The following is an 11,105-nucleotide window of genomic DNA, read 5'->3' on the forward strand; positions in this document are numbered from 1 at the left end:
TGGTGGGTGCTTTGGGAGGAACGGTTGGTGAAAGGGCTGGAGGGAGGCAGCATGGCTGGCTTTGTAGGAATAGGCCTTGGGTTACTGCTGGTAATCCTGTCTTCCTCTCGTGGGATTAGAGGAGGTCGGAACATGTGGCCTCCTTGACGTTTTTGCAGTGTGATAGACTTCTGGAGGGAGAAGAATGCCTCTAAAGAAGTGCAAAAGATACATTCACTCCAACATCAAGATTACCATGCCAAAATACCTTGCTATACACCAAAACAGTCACCTATGACAACTGATATCACATGCCAAGTCTAAACTAAATTCCAGCAGTCATGATTTGTAGCCCATTGATCAATATGCATAATTTCAAAGATCACCTTAATAAATGGCAATGATTCTTTTCTACCACATGCCAAGGTGAACATCACTCCTGGTACTGTTTACCTACTCCCATTCCTGAGTTCTAATCCAATGGTCAATACCTCTCCAACTCTCTACATATAGCTAAGTACAAAGCTCAGATGAAGCTAAAAGAGAATTTCACCATATAGGAGCAGTAACAGACTACGGAGATAGTTCCCCATGACTGGCATTAAAGTAGCCAGCTCCAAATTTTGTTCTCTCTATCAACAGGGAGACGATTTAAAGTTGGGGGTCCATCAGGGAAAAATGTAAGGTGGTCAATGAATGCCCCTTTACCTTCTTCTTGGATTTAAAGACATTACACCTGAAGATATTGCTGGCACCATCTCGAGCAATATAGCTGAAGATCTTCAAGTCTTGGGAATCATGAGAGACATAAAAGATCCTAGAGGAAGAGAAACAGAAAAAGGCACTGAAATGGCATTCGTTTAAAATCTCTAATGAGAAAATCTCTGTTTAAGAACACCTCTGGAGACAAAGTTCACTAAAGCCAACTATTAACGTTTTCTTCCCTGGAGATCAAAATGCCACAATGAAGGAGGTACTTTCAGTAGGCTCTATAAACAATAAACAAGTGACTTCCATATTTGGAAAAGTGAGCACGGATAGGGGATGGAACCCAGACTATTATTCATCTCCTGAGGTGACAAACCTGTCCTGGTAACTTATGTTTTAGAAGAAATAATTGTTACCATCCTTCCAAAAAAAGCAACCAAAAAAGCCCCCAGTTTCTGTTGAGTCAATTTCAACTCATGGCGACCCCATGTGTTTCAGGGTAGAACTGCATTCAATTGGGTTTTCATGGTTGTGACCATTCAGAAGCAGATGACCAGACCTTTCTTCAGAGGCACCTCTGGGTGGTTTAGAACTGCCAACCGTTTGGTTAGTAGCCTACTGCTTAACTGTTTGTACCAACCAGGGACTCCATGCCCATTCTTATCAGAGAAACAAATGTGTATCTAATCCAGGAAAATGTGGACACATTTCCTTATACCTGTTTCACAATTTTCCCCAAAAGAGGAAACCTGGGGAACCAGCAATGCTAACCATGCTGGGAGATATGAAAACATGAATTTCATTACCATAGGTCCCCTGGAGACAATGACGCCACTTCCCTTCCCCCTTCTATTAGGACCAGAGCTTCCATGTATTCATTCTGTCAGTCAGTCATCAGTTTTGATGGCTGATTTTGCAGAAATATACATTGCCAGGCCTTTCTTCTGAGGTACTGCAGGGTGGACATGAACCTCCAACCTTTTGATTAACAGCTGAGTACATTAACCATTTGCACCACCCGGAGACTCCTAGTATATATTGTGGACCAGCACCATCCAGGAGCTGGAGATACGGCTGGAACAAGACAGACAAAGCCCCTAAACTTATGGAACTTATATATAGAGGTTGTCAATAAACAAACAGAAAATAAGTGTGATGAAGAAAAATAAGGCCAAATAAGGAGATAGAGCATGACAGGGTGCTACTATAGATAAGGTGGTCAGGTAAGGCTCACAGAGAAGTAGGGACCTGAGTGATGTGAGGGAGCCAGTCTTGGAGATACGTGGGGAAAAGCATTCCAGGAATTTCAAATAGTAAGCTTAAATGCCCTGAGGTAGGTATGTGCACTCAAGGAACAGCCAGAAGGGCAGCATGGCTACAGTGGAGTAATAAAGTAGCTACAGGCAGAACACCATAAACCTTTAAGGCCATGATTTTTCACTAAAAATTAATGAGAAAGCTTTAGAGCAGAGGAATGACTCACTTATACCCTAAACTAAAGGATCACTTTGATCACGGGGTAGGGGAGAAGCTGGGGGTCCCTAAGCAGATGGGGGCAAGGGTAAAAGCAAAGGAAAAAGTTAGGTAAACAGGAAAAATTATAAGCCGTACTCTAGTGGCTGACTCTAAGGGAACCTAGACAGGACACCACCAGAATGCCAGGTCTGACAGTGAGAGCATTGCTCTTGATAAATACACCTAGGGTTTACACCATTTCCACAAAACATCTCAATAACACTGGCAACTTTCATGCAAGGATTTAACAGGCCTGATTTGTTTTAGTATAGTCAGAGCTGTGCAGTAGAAAGAGAATGAGTATAGGCTGTCTCCTACTTATGACGTGTTTGTTTTACTACAAATTACACTTAAAACTGTCTGCTTTTTTTATTATTATTATTTTCGTACATCTTATCGTTAGTAATACGTACTGCAGACACTGCTGCAGCATGTAACTTGTTTGTGTTAATCATTCTCAGATGTTCACTCACAGATTTTTCAATTTTATGATTTATTGCTGTATAGATTTTGTTTTCTAAACTAAATCAGGGGCTTCAGTTGCTTGAAAATACAAACCTAAACATGGATTGTTTTACTAAAGTCGATAGGGGGATTCAAGATGCAGTCAGATGTTACCGTGAAATATATGAAGAAGAAAAGAAAAGGACCATACAGACAACCCTCATTAATTTTCTGACTTAGGGATGCCACCCCCATTCCCAGGAATAATCCAGATGATCCAGAACCAGTTATTTCTGCCACTGACCAAACATCAACATTGTCCAATTAGTTGTCGTTGGAGCAAATTTTTGATTTGTGTATTTTTATGTATGTTGTTGTTGTTGTTATGTGTCATCGAGTCGACCCCGACTCATAGCGACCCCTCCTTGGGTTTCCGAGGCAGTATCACTACGGAAGTAGGATTGCCCAACCTTCCTTCCGAGGAGTGGCTGGTCGGTTTGAACCGCCAGCCGTCTACATGTATTAAAATATATTTGTAAGTGTAAATGTAATGTTTCCAACCCCGAAAGACAGACAAGAATGGATTTATAAAGATACTGATAACAAAAGGCACTAAAAATGGGAAAAAACAAATAAGGTATCTGACTAATGTCAGAATCAACTTACAATGGAGCCATTAGAATGGAACCTGTCATAAGTTGGGGACTATCTGTATAGAGTTGTATCTACAACTCTGCCACTTACTACCAAGAGAAGCTATGTAACCTCTCAGAGGCTCATTATTATCTGTGAAACGAACTGTTAATATTAACACCTTGAAATGTGATAACGAGTGAACTATTCTTTTATTTTATAGCCTTTAAATAGTCTAACAGCAAGATCCTCATCACCAGATCTCTCTGAGCATTCAAAAGAAAAGTGGGTAAACAGAGAACAAAAGTAGGAAGTAAACAAAGTTCACCATGGAGAACACATTTTCTCTGTGAAATCCTGTTGTCATTGCTGTTGAGTTGATTCCAACCCACAGTGAGCCCATATGTGCAGAGCAGAACTGCTCCAGAGGGTTTTCAAAGCAATGACCTTTCAGAAGTAGACTGCCAAGACTATCTTCCAAGGCTCCATCTGAACTCCCAACATTTTGGCTAGTAGCTGAGCACTTAACCATGTAAACCCCCAGGGACTCTGCTAGAAGTCATTTCACTAATCTAACATCTCTAAAAAGGAGCTCTGATGGCACAGTGGATAAGGTATTGGGCTGCTAACCAGAAGGTCAGTGGTTCAAACCCACCAGTCACTTTGCAGAAGGAAGATGGGACAATCTACTTCCATAAAGATTTACAGCCTCAGAAACCCAATGGGGGTCACTATGAGTCAGAATCAACTTGACGGGAGTGATTTTTGAGTTTTTGAACATATCTAAAAGGAGGTCTGGTGATATAATGGTTAAGGCATTTTACTGTTAGCCAGTAGGTTGGTAGTTTGAAGCCACCAGCTGCTCCATGGGAGAAAGAGTAGACAGTCTGCGCCCATAAAGATTGGTACTCTTCTCTTCAACTCTACATGACAGCCTTAGTTCACAGGGCTTTATTTTTCACCAGGATTTTAGTAACATCCTCTAAAAGGTCTGTCTCCCTGCTTTCTAGCTCACCTATTGCCAACCCATTCTCTACACTGCTGGCAAAGTGTTATTTTGAAAACACATGTTTTATCCCATTATATCCCTCTTAAAATTATCCTGAGGCTTCCTACTGCCCTCAGGATAAAGTCTAAAGTCCTCTGCATGAAGTATTTACCTTTCTGCTTTCATCTCTCTCCTGAGCTACACACAGCCCTTCAGAACTGGTATAAAATACCTTCCTGCCTTTGCAGCTGCTGTGAACAGCCTTACTAGCATCTTCAAGACTTGGTTGAGGGAAGCTTTCCCTGATCCCCTCAATCTGAGCTGTTGAACAACCTTGGGCTAACTTTCACCAAGCACATATCACCCAGTATGATGTTTATGCAGAACTCCTCGAAGGGACAAGGACCATATCTTGGCTCCCCAGAGCCAGGATAGTGATTGACATGTAGGAGGGTGTTTTGGGCCTGTTTAGGAAGGAGGGAGCCGTTGCTGCTGTCATTAATGATCATTTGTAATGTGGTCTGCCTGGCTATTCATTTTTCCCACGGGAAGCTGGGTTCAGTTGATTCAGATGCATCACACGTAAAACTCCTTTGATTTTTGTATTTTTAATTTATTATTATGTAATACTCCAAGGACCAAGCACTAGATTTAAAATGGATAAAGAGGATATGAATGAGAGCTGGCATGCCAATAAGACATAGTGATGTGGAAGGCAACAAGGACTGCGGCACACAAGCTAAGGTTAGCTTTACTTTGATAGACAAAGCCCCTTTTCAGCAAATCCAATGACAGCCGGGGCATAGCTGCGGCCACTCTCTTTAAACCGGAGCTCTCTGGAGACTGCTGTGCTATGTCTCAGTTCAGAAACTTAATGTGTTGTTACTACAAGTAAATAACCTCTAGATAAATACAAAGTTAGCTAGTTAGAGCTTAGAAAAGTTTCCATCGATGTGACCAAGAAGCAGAATGTTTTTCCATGTGACCTCATTCACCAACAAATTAAATTCCAGGTCTCAGATCCAAACTTTCAGATCTACAAATAGGTTCCAAGAACCTTTATTTCTATATTAATTGGGTTTCTTAAGAACTGTGACTATGTATGTGTATGTATGTAAGGGTAGGGGTGGGAGTTTGAGGAAGGAAGAGAAAGGTAAGGATTCAAGAGAATCAGGAAAGATTTCCCTCTCTCCCTCCTTCATCTTGATCCTCAAGTCTAGTGCAGTTCTGAGCCTGTTTCTAAAAAGGGTCTTGGTAAAAATTTTCAACATTCTGTAAAATTATCAAGAGTAGGATACCAGAGTAGTTTACACTGCCTACAGGTTGTTAATATGAATTACTAAGGTTTTAGTCCTCTTCAAATTTTCACAAAGTTCTTGTTTTTATTTCAAAGACAGAAAAAAACAAACCTACTGCCATCAAGTCAATTCCAACTCATAGTGACCCTCACTAGGTTTCCAAGGCTGTAAATCTTTATGGAAGCAGATTGCCTTATCTTCCTCCCACGAAGGAGCTGGTGATGGGTTTGAACCACTGACCTGGTTACCAGCCAAATGCCTTACCTACTATGCCACCAGAGCTCCTTTATTTTAAAGATACATAGTAATAAGTAGTATAGTTATAATTTTCACTTACTAAACTCTGGTAGCATAGTGCCTAAGGCACTTGACTGCTAACCAGAAGGCTGGCAGTTCAAATCCACCAGCCACTCCTCAGAAGGACGCTTGCGCAATCTACTTCTGTAGTGATACTGCCTCAGAAACCCAAGGCGGGGTTGCTATGAGTCGGATCCCACTCAACGGCAGTGAGTTTGGTTTTGGTTTTAGAATCGAACTTTAAAGTCAAAGCAGTAGACTTTTCTACAGATGGTTATGCTCATAATATTATAAATGACTGGAATATCAACAATATCTTAGAGAACTGCATTTGGAGTTATCATGTTGGGATTCAGGATGTCAGAAAGAATCACTAGGTCCACCACCACCACCATTTCAAGACTATTAGCCAATAGGTAAACTTGTTTCTTATAATAGAAAAAAAACTAGAAAGAGACTCATAAGGTCATCTGGCCTGGATGTAACCCAGCATCCCTGTAATTCAGACTTTGTCTTGATGGACAATTCTCACTGATGGAGTATCCATTCCCTTTATTTTGGGGCGGGGTGTTCTAATTTCTTGGAAAATTTCCCTTATGATGATTGTAAATCTACCAACAGGAATACAGAAGAGGAAAATGTTGAGAATACTGGCCATGGGGTGGCACAGACCTGGATTTCAGCCAAGACTATGCCACTTAACTACTAGTGGGACCCTGGTCATTATCTCAATCTCATTCTGGTTCTTCACCTGTGAAATGGGAATGATCATAGTACTGTATACCTGGGTGGCACAAATAGCTAAGCCCTTGACTACTAGCCAAGACCATTTGAATCTTGAAAGACAGGCCTGGCAATCTACTTCCAAAAGTTCACAGCCTTGAAAACCCTATAGAGAAGTTATACTCTGCACACATGGCGTTGCCATGAGTTGGAATCTACTCTGTAGTAACTAAAAACATAGTACTATACCTGACTCATATGACTTAAAGAATGAATGTATACAGAGGCATTAGCTTATAGAAAATGGTTAACAAATGGTAATTGCTATTATTACTTCCACACAGCAGCCCTACTTCTGTCCTTTGGGGGTTTAAAGAAAAATGCATAGTCTCTTCCAAATGGCAACTATTTGAATATTTGGAAACAAACCATTATATTTATATTTACTTCTTTGGTTTTTAAAGTAAAATATTTCCTCTTCCTTTAGTAATTCCTCAACTAGCCCATTTTCCAGATAACCTATTACTGGTTTCTACTGTGGAAAGAGGGTGAACTTTGGGATGAGAAAGATCTGGGCTCAGGCCTTAGCTTTGCTACTCCTTAGCTCTTGGCTTTAGGCAAAGTACTCAGTTAACAAAAGTCTTTGTTTCCTCATCTATAAATCGTTTTAAGTATCAACATACACATATACATACATACACATTTAATATAATGCCAACACACTGTGAGTTGTTTGCTCAGTGTTCAGGATTGAATTGTGTCCTCCAAAATATGTATGTCTCAGTATTATGTAATTACTCTTCATTTTGTGATCTGAGGTAAGTATCCCAAGTGTTGTAAATCCTAAACTCAGTCATATTAATGAGGCAGGATTAGAGGCAGTTGTGTTAATGAGGTAGGATATAATCTACAGGATTAGGTTGTAGTTTGAGTCAATCTCTTTTGAGATATAAAAGAGATTAAACAATCAAGCAGAGATCAGAGGGACCTGACTACCACCAAAAAAATAAGAGCTGGGAACAAAGCACATTCTTTGGACCTGGAGTTCCTCTGCTGAGAACCTCCTAGACTCATGGAAGATGGATTCTAAGACACATGGAGATCTCTAAGTACTGCCAGGCCCACAGATGTTGAAAGGAGACAAAGATCTTTCTCTAGAGCTGACAGAAAGAAAAAGCTTTCCCCTAGAACTGGCCCTGAATTTGGACCTCTAGCTTCCTAAACTGTGAAAGAATAAACTTCTCTTTGTGAAAGTCATCCATTTGTGGTATTTCTGTCATAGCAGCACTAGGTAACTAAGATACTCAGTAAATATGAGTTCCAGTTCCTTGTTAACCTTACTGTATATACCCTAAGGAGGAACATTCTGAAACTAAGGCTCTTGACATGACTAAAATGTCTTGCTAAGGTCTAGGCCAAATCTCTTTCTGTCCTAAATTACTCCATTTTGTGTCTTTTAAGACAGCTCTAATACAGTGCAGCTTGGCACCTCTGTAAAAATTTCAATTGCACTTTTGACCTAAACACAAACAGTTTCTTCTGAAAAATGCAGTTTTGCTCACTTTGCTCCACTTATTTCAATTTGTGGTTAGAAATGGCTGATTTTAAGAAGAAATTATTCAGCTTGTACAGGTGTTAGACATAGCGTTAAACATGTGATGTTAGTCATTAAACCATACTCTTAGACCACTCTCCTAAAGAGATGATTGTTTTTTGTTGTTTAAAATGTTCCAAGGAATTCATGGTGAGCCATACCTGTCACCTGAAGGTCCCTCTTTGCAAACAAAGTCAATACCTATGAAACTAGTTAACCAAGGTCCTGCCCCCTGCAACTCTGTGAACGTTCCCCTATCAGAGATACCCCAGCTGTATCTCCTTCTTTGTGGTTTTTACCTTTATTAGCTTCTGTAATTCTGTAGCTCTTTAGAGTACTTTGTGAGGAGCTTCTTGACTCTGTGCTTCCCTTTTCACTGCTGTCATTAATAAAACTCTTTGTTTTTACTTTAAACTGACTTGTAATTCTTTCTTCTTTATGACATCTCTACCGTGCTAATGATGCTTTAAAAATGCAGTTCACAGAACTGAATACATATTTGTCATGGATTGAATTGTGTCTCCCAAAACTGTATTTTGTAAATCTTAACCTCTATACTTGTGGTTATAATCCCACTGGGAATGGGTTTTCTTTGTTATGTTAATGAGACAGTATTAGTGTAGAGTGTATCTTAAGTAAATCTCTTCCCAGACATGAAAGAAGCAAATTAAACAAGCAGAGATGGGTATAGACAGATGCCATGCCACATGAAAACCACCAAGGACAGAAGCTGAAGAGACAAGGAGCTTCCCCCAGAGCCAACAAGAAAGTATTCCCCTAGAATCAGTGCCCTGAATTTGGACTTCAGCCTCCCTAACTGTGAGAAAATAAATTTGTTTGTTAAAGCTACCCACTTGTATATTTCTGTTACAGCAGCACTAGAGAACTTTGACAACATTCCTAAAGGGATCTGAACAACACAGAGTACAAATATTAGAAGTAAATTTATAGCACAATATCTCTGCTCATGTTTTTCTTTAATTACAGCACTACACTGCTGGTTCAGACTGTGGTCAACTCAAACATTTAAAGCTAATTTACACAACTGTTCTCAAGGCAGGTTTCATAAGAATAGTTGGGTAATTGGTTCTAAGACTGGCTCCTGGTGATCATTATTTCCTTTTCTAAGCTCTCACAGACTATCTGCTTAATGATCCTTTCTAAAATTTTGCCCAGGGGCAATGACAAATTCACTATTCTGCAATCCCTGAAGCCAGATGTTCTTCCTTTCTAAAGGCTGGATGTTGTTTTGTAATCTTCTCAAATCTCATTCATTTTCCTGACTTTGCAAAGACAATCAATTTTGATTCTGCAATCATCCTTCTGGACTCCAGGACCCACCTGACTGAGAGCTGGGTACACCTGAATGAGTGAGGGATGCCCTTCCTCATTCCTCACAGTTTTGAAACTTCGCCTGTTTTTCAAATATGTATGTTCTAATGCTTCTAGTTTAAAGATCAGTTCTCTAGTTGAAAGGAAAAGAGATGGCTGAAAAACAACAAAAAGGTACTTGAGAGTTTCCCCTTGCTGTGTACTGTTTTTCCTTTACACTCTTTTCTCCCCCATCTTCCGCCTTTTCCAGGAGCTCCACCACATTCAAGGCTTCAACTGTCTCAGTAATGGCTGCTTTTATTGCACTTATCCTTGGTTTTAACTTCTGCGTGCTATGTAGTGTACTTTACAAAGGACATTTCGTGAAAGTTTGGGCCGCCTTATGCTTTTTCGTCATGGGCTCACTTTTTGGGGCCCAATTGGAATAAATTATGTTGTACTTTTGTCTCCAAGTTCTCATCCCTTACTCCTTTCCAGTCTGGCCATGACACCTTTGTCCCTGTCTTTGAATACAATGAACTTTATTGGCCACTTTTCACCAAGGAATTAGTATTCTACTCTAAATGCCCCCTAGCCTCCATAGCCTGCTGACCTTAAAACCTACACGGCTGCAGAGAATTGGAAAGTTTTGAGTCACCTGCAAGGTTTCTGGAGGCATTCATGCTCTTCCATAACCAATATCCACAGACATAGAGACTCACAGACCCACAGAGGAGCCATTATGCTTCCTCCTGCTCAAGACCTGCCGTGCCCCCTACAACAGGGTCCACCAAGTCAGCCTGGACCCTGGCGTGGGATTCTCTCTCTCAGCAGCACAAAGCACTGGACCTGGGGACAGAGGATCTAGATCTGTATACTGACCTGCCATAGAGCCTCAAGCAAACTCTTTTTCTTCTTTCAGCCTTATTTTCTTGAAATGAGAAGAATAAAAACTTTTTTCAGAGAGGCTGTAAAGCTCAAATGAGAAAATGGATGGGAAAACATCCTATAAATTGTTAAGTGTTGTACAAATACTTAAAAACTATGGAGACAAACCTAGAATGTTAAATGGAAGAACACCAGCAACAGCAGCAACAACAACAAAAAAAAACAGCATCCTTGTTCCTGCTATCTCACTATCTCTTTAGGGGGTTATTCAGTTGGAACATGACATCAAGCTTTCTCTCGTGAGGTCCTGGAAGGCACGAGCATTCCTAACCCAAAAAGACACCCTATACAGAAGGAAATAAAACCTAAATGGAAAAGTTGTTGTTTGCCATTGAGTCAGACCCAGCTCATAGCGGCCCCTCCTTGGATTTCCAAGGCAATATCACTATGGAAGTAGATTGCCCAACCTTCCTTCCGAGGAGTAGCTGGTGGATTTGAACCGCCAGCCTTCTGGTTAGCAGTCAAGTGCCTTAGGCACTACACTATCAGAGATCCTAAATGGAAAAGGTAAGCTACCAAATAACTCTCAGATGGTGGAGACAAAACCAAATGATCTTAAGATGAAAGTAAGAAGGGAGGCAGGGCAAGATGGCGGACTAGGCAGAAGGATTGCACAGACCCTCTTCAACAAAGAAAAGGGAAACCAATTAACACAGACACAGAAGAT

The 11,105-nt window shown here is 40.6% G+C and overlaps 1 protein-coding gene across 1 annotated transcript in view; it reads right to left on the reverse strand.

Moving 5' to 3' along the window:
* Positions 1–11,105, reverse strand: part of LOC103194374 (carboxyl-terminal PDZ ligand of neuronal nitric oxide synthase protein) — a 560,749-nt gene that overhangs the window by 106,516 nt on the left and 443,128 nt on the right. The window contains exon 5 of the mRNA XM_007937765.2: positions 688–796. Within this exon, the coding sequence (XP_007935956.2) occupies positions 688–796 (109 nt within the window). The remainder of the gene's footprint in view (positions 1–687; positions 797–11,105) is intronic.

Source organism: Orycteropus afer, unplaced genomic scaffold (genome assembly GCF_000298275.1).
Source record: "Orycteropus afer afer isolate SDZICR_OR568_19922 unplaced genomic scaffold, OryAfe1.0 scaffold00044, whole genome shotgun sequence".
NCBI lineage: Eukaryota > Metazoa > Chordata > Mammalia > Tubulidentata > Orycteropodidae > Orycteropus > Orycteropus afer.